This window comes from Xiphias gladius, chromosome 9 (genome assembly GCF_016859285.1).
Source record: "Xiphias gladius isolate SHS-SW01 ecotype Sanya breed wild chromosome 9, ASM1685928v1, whole genome shotgun sequence".
NCBI lineage: Eukaryota > Metazoa > Chordata > Actinopteri > Istiophoriformes > Xiphiidae > Xiphias > Xiphias gladius.
Window position 1 is genome coordinate 11,002,798 of NC_053408.1, and position 11,618 is coordinate 11,014,415.

Below are 11,618 nucleotides of genomic sequence, written 5' to 3' on the forward strand. Positions count from 1 at the left end.
TACAGGGTTATACCACTTAAGGGTTTCCTATTACTCTGACAAGCATCCAGACATGCCTACTGACTAAAACAGAAGAGACGTTTCAACAACCACCCCAGTCAATCCAGTTTGGCAAGACTTAATACATATTCATGCCTAGGGTAAGAATACCAAAGATGATTATTAGACTGCAATTCCCTTTAAGGGAATTTTTACAAGTATTAAATGTGAAAATGATAGTCCAACAACAAACCTTTTCAATGTTTAGAATCTAGATTTTATGACCAACAGTTTCCTCACACTGGCCCCTGAGATTTAACACGCAGCTCAAGGAAATGTGAAAAGTTGAAGTCGTTCTGCATGAAAGGAGAAATCACGCAGGGATTGTGAGAAAAGCCTGCTTTACGGAGATAGAGATACAAAAAGCTCTCTCTGTACCACATCTCTGCTGTCTCCGAGATAAATGGCTGACAGATCTAATCTCTTCAAAACAAGTCCTCATTTTCAAAGCCACTACACAAGAGTGGCATTCCTCCTTAACACGGTTTCCCAGAAAAGGCATTGATGGTGTTGCAGAAATCCATCAGTAAGGACGACTGGAATTCCAGAGATGTCATTTGATGTACAGTAAGAGTAAAAAATCCAGATAATGCAGTCTTGAAAACCACTGATTATACCAAGTTTGCAAGTGTTAAAAGAAAATAAAGCTCATCTTGAATCTCATGTGCAATGATTTTTCTTGACATGACACATAATATGTACAGGTTAATGCTGCCAAAAATAAATAAAGAAAAAGGTGGGGTGGCGGGGGGGTGTTAAGAGAACGTTTAAAACATTTATTTTTTCAGCATAAAAATTTTCATTACATACAAAAAAATACAGACATTAGGAAACTGGAATTATACGGTTTCTAAGCAGCACTTGCATTGCAAACAGTGGTAAATTTGGAAGCAGCCACACACCCAATTAATTCAGTTCCAATATAAAACACTTCTTGACAACAGAGGTTTAACTGTTGTTCATGATTCACGTATGACCACAGATCATGTTTACACAAAACAACTTCCAAAGTTGTCAGTTATTTTTATTCAGCCCATTGTGAATAAAAGCAAAACCTTTGTCTCTTTTACCAGTGTTTGAAATGTTATGAGCTCAGCAGTCTGAGGCGAGCAACTTCAATAAGAGCAGTAAAAATTAGTGTTAAAATATATTTGTTCCCCATGATCATACGTCATTTGAAGTAATGAAAATTAATTGGTTCTCTCTTATTCCCAACGAGCAGCAGAGTTTCAAACAGTTTACTGGAAAATAAGCTACAGTTTAGCTTTACTTTCCATGAGCCATTCACTAAAGCACTTCTCCATAGTCTTCCTGCTGGCCCAGCTGCCATTGTTGACTGTGGGAATGATTTTGAGAGGTTGGATCCACTGGACGAAACGTTTCAACTCCAGAAAGCTGCTGTGTTCACTGTATGGGATTCCTGTCAAGAAAACAGAGGAGCCATTATCATTGTACATAAGCTTTGGCAGTTGGAAACAGATGTTTGCTTTAAGAGTTACATTTATCAAAAATATTCATATGTGGCCCTGCTGAAAATTCATTGTAAGCCTTAAGATAACAAACGTTTTGTTTTTCCTCACAGGGTTATTTCAAGTGTAGGTTGTATTTATCTCAATTTTCTATTTATTAAGGAGAAAAGCCCTATAGGGAAAGAGGCCAGCAGTGGTTTAGTACTGAACCAGAGAGACTTTTCAGACATGATTTTCACTCACTTTCAGCTCATCTGCTTCGACATTTTTCTTCCTAATTTCTCTGTTACATAATGTCAAGCTCAGTGAAGACAGAAGCAGTACAACGCTGTCACTGAGCCAGATGTCTAAAAGTATGAGGAAGCCAGGCAGACAGGCAACAGGGCAAAGACTGAGAAGAGGGAACAGATGCTCAACAGAGTGACTCACAGGCTCAGATTGACCGATTTCATATGCTGAAACATTAAGCCTGACAAATGTCATCTTTTTTTTTGTTGCAACGTGAGAATAAGAAAACAGCTTGGAACTGCTGCAGAGGGCTGCCGCCTCTTGTTTGTCCTCCTTCATCCCTCCACAGCTTTTGATGTGCTCCACCACTGCTTTTAACTGATCTAGCTGAAACCAAGCCCACTCAAGTATACAGTCAATCTTCCTACATGCAGAGAACAATATTAGCAGTAGCAGCATATGGTTGGGAAACACCATGACGAGATAAAACAAACACACACACACACACACACACACACAGATAATTGGCTGCCGCCTGAGTGACACAAACTGCGGAAAGAAAAACTGAAGAAATTATATGACTGCACGCATCGCAAAGGCCTCTAGCTGGTGATTTTAGGGTACGGGCCAGATGGCTGATGCTTTTGACGGATCTATTCAGAACATGAAGCCGAGGTAAGGAAGAAAAACAAGCTAAAACTGCAGTGGCAAATCAAGTCATGAGCCATTTCGTCTCTGGGGTTTAATGCTAGATTACTGTCCAGTAGTGCTCTCCATGACCGAAGATGTCCTCTTATGTACCCTCTCTTCACCAAGCTGAGGCAACCTGAAACTCAGCCATGTTCTATTGTTAATCCTCACACTCCTTCCCTGAGTCTTCTCCTCCTCCTCGCCTTGCCAAAAGAGGGAGCTGTAGGCTCAAAACAATAATGTGAGGGGACATGTTTTTGGCAGGGAAAATGCTGCTGTTATGATTAGGTCTTAAGAGAGTCTGGGAAGACGACAAAGATGATTTACCTCCGCAAGGTTCTGCTTTTGGTCAGTAAGAGAGAGAAGGGCATTCTCTCCGGGCAGACAGTGCCAATACCTCCAACTTTGCAGAAGACCTTCAAATACTATTAAACCCCAGTTACAGCCCTAATTTATTCTGAGAAGAGAGCGATTTACAAATGAAAAACATTACTCTTGGCCATTATTCCTTACCTGTGATTCATTATCTCTTTAGGTTTTGTAGAAGAGTTTTTGTGGTTTTCTCTGTTGATACTCTCATGTGAACAAATAACTGGATGTCAGGATATGTGTGAAGGAAGAAACGTAATGTGTACCATAGATGGAGATGTTGCCACTAATCTCAGGCTGAATGTCTTCCACTGATTCCACCTGCTGGCTGAAGGTCCAGCCAGTAGGTTTAAAGGCCACCAGCTGATCGTACCGTTCTGAAAACCGTGCCAGGTGATCCCGCAGTTTCTGGAGACCAAGTGAGGGTGACAAGGGGATACAGGAAATGAGAATTTAATGTTCAAATTTATCACACGTCGATGAATTGAGATGTGTCGTCATAAAACGCGGGTGCTACCACGAACAGCTGTCAAATGTGATACGTACAGTTCTCTTCCAAAATGTATATAGATAACCTTTGTTTGTGCAGCCTTTGTGCCCATGAGATTTGACAGTTTACTAGCAACACCCTTTAATATCCAGATGCAGTGTTTCTTAACCAACTAAACCCGGGTCCAGGTCTCATTGTGCTTTTGAGATTGTCAAATCAAAAACACAGACGTGGAACTATAGTTATTAATTTCAAATCAAGCTTGTTTACTGGTTGATTAAAAAAACTGCAGTGTTATTTCCAATTCACTATACACTTAACACAAAGAACTAACTTAAAATGGTGGTATTATACAATTTTATCAATTTCTTTCAAGGTACTCTGTCTAAGTTATGGTAGCTCTCGTTGATGAAACTGCTCAAAAAAGACCCACTACTCAGAATGTCTCAGTGCAAAACTAAGCTGCATCCATTTCCCCCAAGTCAGCCTCTCTTTGCTTAGCGATGCGTGAATTATACCAAGTCTTGGACTTATCTGTGGTCATACAGATGGAAAATTTAAATGCTTTGGTCCTTTTTAAAAGAGATGATATGCTCGGGTCATCATAATTAGCATTTCCTAATTATTTTAACTCCTGTCACAGATACTTGCATATGAATAGACGATAATAAATGATGTGTTTGTACATCAAAATAAACTGTCCAGAAATAATTGGAAACACCCCTTGGTTAAACAAGAAACATTTACGCAAAAGGTCTGCAGACTATTTGAGAAATAATTTATGACTATAATATCCAGCTATATTCCCCCTCATCTCACTAAGTAGTTTATTATTAAATGAAATGTTTAAACTCATCTCACTCTTGAGTGTTTGCCATTGCAGTACATGGGCTCATATTCCATGAATAAACAAAGAAACTGCCTGAGGGATATAAGCTTGATGCGATATATTTGCTGGTTGTTTTACTATAATCACTGATGTATTTTGTTTTCTAAACATGCCCTTAAAATAGAACATTTTTATACTCCCGAGGGCTCAGAGTCCCACCGTAATGACTGCTCTTTTCAGATCAGAAAATGAGATCGCTGCACCTACTTTGAAGGAGAGCTGCATCATGGGCAGCACATGTACTTGGGCTGATTTCCAGTCTGTGGTTATACGTTGTCTGACTTGCTCCGACTCCAGGCAACACATGGTGTTGTATTTGTCTCTAGAGAGGGACACTTTAGACCCCAGGACCTCTGCCAGAGCTACAAGTGAAGCAGAACCAGGAATGTGGGAAATTCAGACTTTTCATTTTAAGACCCATTATGTACTTGCAGTTAAGAACTCCTTGTTGTTACTCCCACTGACAGTTTGTACATTTCACTACAGAATAAAGTCTACCTGCTCTGAAGAACTCCTACCCCGGAGTTAAGGGGGGGGGGGGCAAACCAAAAAAAAAAAAAAAAAAACAAGCTTCACGGGAAAAAAAGTTTGTACAACTACAGGCTACAAATAAATTTATTAAAAAACTGCTGAATGCCTCCTTTAAAACAATCTGAAAATACTCTATTGCATTCTCTGCATTGTAAAATGTGTGCTTTAAGTGTACAAATACTCTTGTGAAATAAGAGTACACAGTGGATGAGTACAGTCAATTGAATCTGTTGTCATTTTTTTTTTTTGTTCCAATTTCATGCAGGGCTTGTTGAAACATAGTTGATTACAGAATGAATGCACGCCATTCACTCTCTGTGAGTACATTTGTTTTTGAGTACTTCACTACACCAAAGTGGAAAAGACCATTATTCCTGTGTGTAACCAGAGGACTGTTCGCCTCCGCATGAGGACAGCACATATTGAGTGGCTCTTTTCTCAAAACACACTAATCCACAAATTCTCCAAACCGCTCCCATTTCAATAAAAGACATCAGATGACCTGTCAGATGGGAGGAACGGTCCGGCAGTGATATAAGGCTACAGAAAAACCCGCTCATCTTTTCATTAGTTTCAGAAACACATTTACTTTGTGTCCATCAGTTTGTGGTCGAGGTAATGCCTTCCTTTGTAACACATCACGGTCACATCACCACTCTCATAATTAAATGAATAAATTACCATGTCATTGTCAGTGGTATAATTAGCCATCGAAAAAACATGTCACTTAATCTGTTTTATCATCAGACTGATTATGTGCAAGATATAGCATCCACCCAATTCCCAAATTTCTTTTCAGTATAATATCTCAGTATAATCTCAGCTGAAATGTCTACGCAAGGGAATAGGCTGGATGACCAATTTGATCACTTTGATTTTTGAACAGCAAAATGATCACAAGATCATCTGATTTGTTATGTGATGTCACCAAAATGAGGCAACTGAGTTTCCCTGATTTTGAAGGAGGTAAGGGAAAGAGAACAGCATAACAAACTGCCGCTGCTCTTTAATAATGACTAATATTTGGATTAATAAAAAGTACCATTAGTTTTGAGTAATAAGCTGAGTCAAAAGGGTTACTTTCTTTAAATGGTCTTCAGTCTAGACAAAACCCATTATTCTAAAGTATGGAACAATCTGTAGTTCTAAATCATGCCAAGTCTGCATGCTTTGCCTTCTAGCGGACAAGCACTTAAAAAGCTGGGTTAGGACACGTATTAACTATTTGCATAAACACCAAACACTTACCCAAAAATACCTTCTCTTTCCCCACAGAGTAGGATCCACATACCACAAGTGTACGTGGGTTGAGTGTCACCAGTTCAAAGGCTGTGCTGGCTGCAAAGCTGATGGTCTCCTGCTGTATGGGGAAGGTGTACTCAGGGCTGCAGTAGCTACAGGGATAAGAGAGCTTACACTGAAATCCGAGTTCCCTCAGGGCTTCTGCATCACTTTTAACAAGTTCCTTGCTTTAGTAGATTTAAGACATGGAATTGTGCACAGTTTTCACAAACTGGAAATCAGTCTGAACTAGGGACTGGGGAATCATCCTCAGGGAGTGGTTGTCGCTGCATGTTTATGTATTAGTTCATACACACAGCTGAGAGCAGTACAGTACAACCACAATCCTGCTTTCGGCACTGGTACATTCACTGTATATGAGAGGTACTTGCGTGGTGTCCAGGTAGAGCGTCTGCACCCTGCAGCTGAGTAACTCAGTGTAGGTTTCCATTGAGGGATCAGCTCTGAAGTCTCCCGTGTGGAGGACTGTCTGCCCATCGGGCAAGAAGAACAGCAGCATGGCAGCTCCTGGACAACTGAAAGAACAGACACAGAAAGGAGGTTAGCTGGAGACAAAGGGACATCAAGTGAGAGCACAGATGATCTGGGGAAAAAATAAAACTTCTTTAACTAGGAAAACTGAAGGAAGATCTCAGTGTGATTAACTAGAGTGGATACAGAGATGGTCGAATAAAATGGAAGATATTGTAGGCATTTATTTGGGCTTATAGAGTAAGGACTGGCCATCACAACTGTTGGTATAATTAGGCCCGAATTCAAAAGTAAGGATACTAACTGACTGAATAAAATTGCCCTGTCACACAGAGTTAGTTTCCCTAAAAAGTATCTTTGTATTCTTCAGTGAAAAAATGACAGCTAATCACTACTCAGTGGCTGATATTGATGTCAGCTGGATTACTCACTGGTTAGCGTCCAGGAGGATGACCCGGACTCCCTCCACAGTCACCTGGGTGTTCATGGGGAGGATGTGGACATACTGCTCTGCCACCTTCAGTTTGCTTTTCACCAGGTTCCCTGTAATCTGACCAGGAGAGGCAGCTGTTAGTCACCTCACATGTCTGTGGTTTACTTACAATGGCAGCAGGCACTAGCTAGAATACCTCAACGCTACGCAGAATTTTGCCGATTTTATAAAAAACCTGGTTGAGCAAACAATATAATTACTCTATACATTGTACAATTATTACAAACAAATAAGTAACGGAACCCTCAAAAAAATACCACATCACATATACCATGAAAAAGAGTAAAATGACTATATTTAAAATAAAAGTGAGACACAACACATGAAATACAAAAATTAAAATAGGATTTCCTTACAACTAAAAGGCTGCAATATAAGATCTGCTAAAGATCATGTTTCAAATAATCTCAGCTGCTAATGCCTCAGCATCAGTGCTCATCATGTTGCTGTTTATTGTATAAATCGCCCTTAACACCCTTGAAATCTTATTTCCAAATCTACTTGGAAAATTTCCTTGGTGACTCGGATCAAACTTTTCTGGGCTATGACCCAGCTAGCGCCCATATTGAATTTCTGTGACCTACCAAATAAAATAAAACCCCTATGGAGCCTGTTTTTAGTATTAATCCCTAAAGACACGCACTCCAGTGAGAAGTCATGACCCATTTGACAGAAGAATTTACATCATATCTAACCTCCTCTTTCACCAATACATTTTATTCTGGATACAATCTAATGCGCTGGTAGTTTCAGAGATATGATTTTTAAATATACGGTAAATAGAAAATGTACAGTACCTGAAGTTACTAGGGTAAACAAATATGGCCAATCTAAATATGAAAGAGGCAATATAAAGTCTGAATATTATACTTTGAATACCTCAATTCATTGAGTTTAACGCTTAATTCAGACACCTTAATTGGTTGCAACATTTGCACAGTGACAGAGTGAAAGAGGAAGAACAACTGAGATGCAGACACAGTAAATTTCCTGGATATGAAGCATTCTTATGCACAATTGGGTCAAAAAAAAAAAAAAAATCCCACTAAGGTCTTCAAATTTCAATTAACTACAATATGGTAAGAGCCATTGGCAGATTGGTATTCATAGCTTCCAACTGCAAGTGAAATTTTCATTACTCTGAGTCAATGCAGTGCAGTGAGATAACAAATAGATCAGGCATTTACTTTATTGAATTCTGTGGAAAAGAGCAGACAGGGAGCTTTTCAATGAGGTGCAAATAAATATGATTTTTGAAGAAAAAAAAAACAAACAGTTTGTAGCAATTAGTATCTTCCATAGTATTCAAGGGCTGACGAGCCTTTGGAGGGAAAATGCTATTAATTAACTGCATAAAACTAAAACCAACATCCATAACAGTTTCCTGTCCAAAAAAAAAAAAAAAAGGCCAAAAAGGACAGTCTTGTGCAGATCAATTCATAAAATAGGTTTTAAAGTAAAGTAATTGACTCCTACTTCAAAATACAGTGACGTAGCTTGACATATGGCTAATTCATTCACAACCAGTCAGGCACTTAAAGATACAATACACAGCATCTGCTCCAACTGAGGCAATGAAATAATATTAGAAGTCATTCATATTTTATAATGGCCGAAACATGACTTACTCTGTTACAGTAGATTGGGAATGTGGAGTTCTTGGTCAGCCCTCCGTAGTGGTCTGAGTGGAAATGGGTCAAGAAGTAGGCAGTGATGCCCTCAATCTCCCCGTATTGAAAGGCATCTATGGCAAACTTTGAACCTGAACAAAATTTTACCAATATTTTAGATTATAAAACACAAAATTACTTAACCATCAGATTGATGCAGCAATATATGATATACGGTCACTCTGACCTGGAATCTTCTTGTAGAATGGACAACGTGGTAATTCTACTTCTCCATCAGCATTCGCTCTATTCCACCTTCTTCTTCTCCAGCCTCTCCTTGCTTCTCCCCGAGCATTCACTTCATCACTGCCACCTACAGTCACTTTCCCGTCTGAGGTATCTGCGGTTGTGTCAGCCTTACTTTTCCTCGGCCTGTCGCTCCTTTGTCGTCTCTGTCCTGAGTTCTCACCATGTGTTGGAATACAGGTGGTGTTGAGTTCATGTGGTTCACTCTCAGCCCTTTTCTCCTTCCTCTTGAGGGGTTCGAGGCCAAAAAACACCCCAATGTCTGTCTGCTTGAGACAGGAGGCCTGACTGGCCTTGCTCTGGCCCTTCTGTGGCGGCATGGCTGGAGATCTTTGGACAGTGGAGGTTTGAGATGAGGGTACTTGATGAGAATTTGTGTGAGGCTGCTCTGACTGAACACTGTCATTCAAATTTTTTAAATGCAGGCTATCTGAGCTTAGAATAGTTTCTCTCAGGCGCTCTAAAACAATACTCTGTGGAGAATGAATGCTAGTCTTACATGGACTGGTGGGATTGTAAGATTTACCATGAGTTTCTTTTTCCCCTGTGGAATCCGCTTTGTTTCCAGCAACAGTAGCGGCAGCCAGCTGATTAGTGGGTGCTAATGAGGTAAACGACTCCAGCTGGGTGTTTGAGGAAGAAGGGTCCTTTACGGGCACATTATTGGTTTCCAAATTATCTAAGAATTGAGTTAGGAGCTCATCTTCACTTGAGAAACAGTCACTAAACAGTACCATCGAGTCTTCATCCCCATTTTCAAATGCATCACTATTAAAAAGGATTTTTCTACACTCACTATTATTGACTTCGGTCTCTGCAGGGAATTTAGAAAGAGGCGAGTAGGATATGGCATAACTGTTTTCAGGAGAAGGCTCACTTTCGGGAAAACCTTCACAAGTTTGTCCTCCACTGTCTTCCTTTACAGGAGTGGATGAAAGCTCTGTTTTACTTTCTTGGGAAGCGCTGATAGACTTGTGGCCTTTAGAAGAGGAAGACCAGCCTTTCTTCTTCTTAAAATCCTCTGGGCCAGGCGAGCGCAGACACAGAAGTCCATTTGTAAGTTTAGACGGAGGTGTTCCAGTGTTGTTATTGCAAGGGGATAAGACAGAAAGACTAACGGCGCTGTCCTGTGAAGTCTCTAAAGCAAAACCATCCACCTCATTGTTTATCAGTCCTGGGAGACAACTGAGACTGGTCTCCCCGCTGATTTCGGTCTGCTTGGACAGACTGAGGAGGGCTGTGTCACTGTTTGCTCGACTGTGTGCCAGGAGTGTGTGGTTGAATTTCCTGTAGTGGTTTGGGATGGTGGAGGAGCACTGTAGACCATCTGGACACTCTGTATGAACAGATGAAACATCCAAAAATTAGGCTAATCAGAGGGAGGTAAGAAATGATAATCATTCAAACTCTCAAAAGGCAGTTTGACAATACAGATATCCAGAGACTTTGATGTGATTTTTTTTTTTTTTAGTTTAGTTTATTACATTTATTTACTTGATTCAATCATCCCCTGACTTTCCACATCAGTTTACTTGTCAAAGAAAATACTACTCAGCAAACTGTATCATACATGCTGTGCCTCTTGAGGGAGCTTTCTAAAGAAAATAACACTAATTATGTTGTCAAGGTTTCCTTAAACTGGGCTTTTAATGAAAGTGCCAATGAATACAACTTGTAGGTTGATAATACAGCCAAAGTCTGTTGTTTTAGGTAATTAAATCTAAGTTTAATGGATGTAGGTCAACAAATATAGACAATTTTTATGGGACGTTTCTGATGTGGTTGTCCCATTTAGAAGTATATATGAAGAAAAATGGATGTCTGTACCTCTGCATTTGTCCCTGGGGCTGTCAAGGCATTCAGCAACGTGCCATCTTTGCGTCTGTACCACCAAGATGGAAAAGGGCATCTGACACATTGGACAAAAGTCTCCAGAGGATGGTCCCTGTGCAGCATTGTCTGTTTGGACTGTCTCATGTGTAGGAGATAACTTTGAGGGTAGGGTATTTGTCTCTACGCTTCTACGTCCGTCTACATTAATAACAGTACTAAAATGTCCACTTTCAGCTGTCTTGACTTTTTCAGGTGCCTTGACTGAGAAAGCAGTGTCTCTCGTGGAGGTTTTTCTGGAAGCACATCTTCTTTTGGTGATAGCTGCAACCGCGGAGGGTGATTTCTGTCTCTTCTTTTTCTTCTCGAGAGGTTTATAGTCCCAGATGTCATTTTCAGAGTCGTCCTTTTGTGACATTTGGAGGAACAGAAAAGCGTAACGTGCCTGGTGTTACCCAACGACCTCCTCAAAAACCCATTTATTACACAAGAGCTGATGTTTGATAACATCCCGCGGTTACCAATAATAATAAACGTTACAGTAGATTAACGACTACTGGTAGATTCCTTGTTACAGTGAGGATACATGACATTGCTAAAATAGTTTATCATAATTAATAAATAGAATATGGAGCTAATTTTCTTCTATACATGCTTTGTGTTCCTGCAAGAACATGTTAGCAGCTGGTAAGCACTTACCGCCACAGTGCATCAATGAATCTAGTAAAGACAACTACGGAAATACAGCAGCACTTTCCACAAATCTCGTAAAGTTTACTTACATTGTAGCTCTAATTAAAGACAGGGACATTCCCAAAGTTTTTTTTTAATCATAATTTATTTTATGAGCATAATTTAAACATTTGAAAATGAACGAATTAATTATATAGCTACATATTTT

At 39.9% G+C, this 11,618-nt stretch overlaps 1 protein-coding gene across 1 annotated transcript; it reads right to left on the reverse strand.

The window, feature by feature from the left end:
* Positions 1-789: 789 nt before the first annotated feature.
* On the reverse strand, positions 790-11,403 carry dclre1a (DNA cross-link repair 1A (PSO2 homolog, S. cerevisiae)). Its single transcript, XM_040134320.1, has 9 exons — positions 10,715-11,403; positions 8,829-10,223; positions 8,600-8,733; positions 6,910-7,028; positions 6,379-6,522; positions 5,954-6,099; positions 4,382-4,536; positions 3,062-3,203; positions 790-1,459 (listed from the first exon to the last, which is right to left on the reverse strand). The coding sequence occupies exons 1-9, from the start codon at positions 11,133-11,135 to the stop codon at positions 1,293-1,295; spliced, it is 2,823 nt and encodes a 940-aa protein (XP_039990254.1). The 5' UTR covers positions 11,136-11,403; the 3' UTR covers positions 790-1,292.
* Between the last annotated feature and the right edge of the window lie 215 nt (positions 11,404-11,618).

Bases quoted from the DNA above. Each gene is read 5' to 3' on its own strand.
- dclre1a (XM_040134320.1), bottom strand. From the start codon at position 11,135: ATGTCACAAAAGGACGACTCTGAAAATGACATCTGGGACTATAAACCT. The intron at 10,224-10,714 runs GTACAGACATCC...CTGTTCATACAG, and splicing joins CCCCAGGGACAAATGCAGAG to AGTGTCCAGATGGTCTACAG. The intron at 1,460-3,061 runs GTACACATTACG...TTTTCTTGACAG, and splicing joins TGGCAACATCTCCATCTATG to GAATCCCATACAGTGAACAC.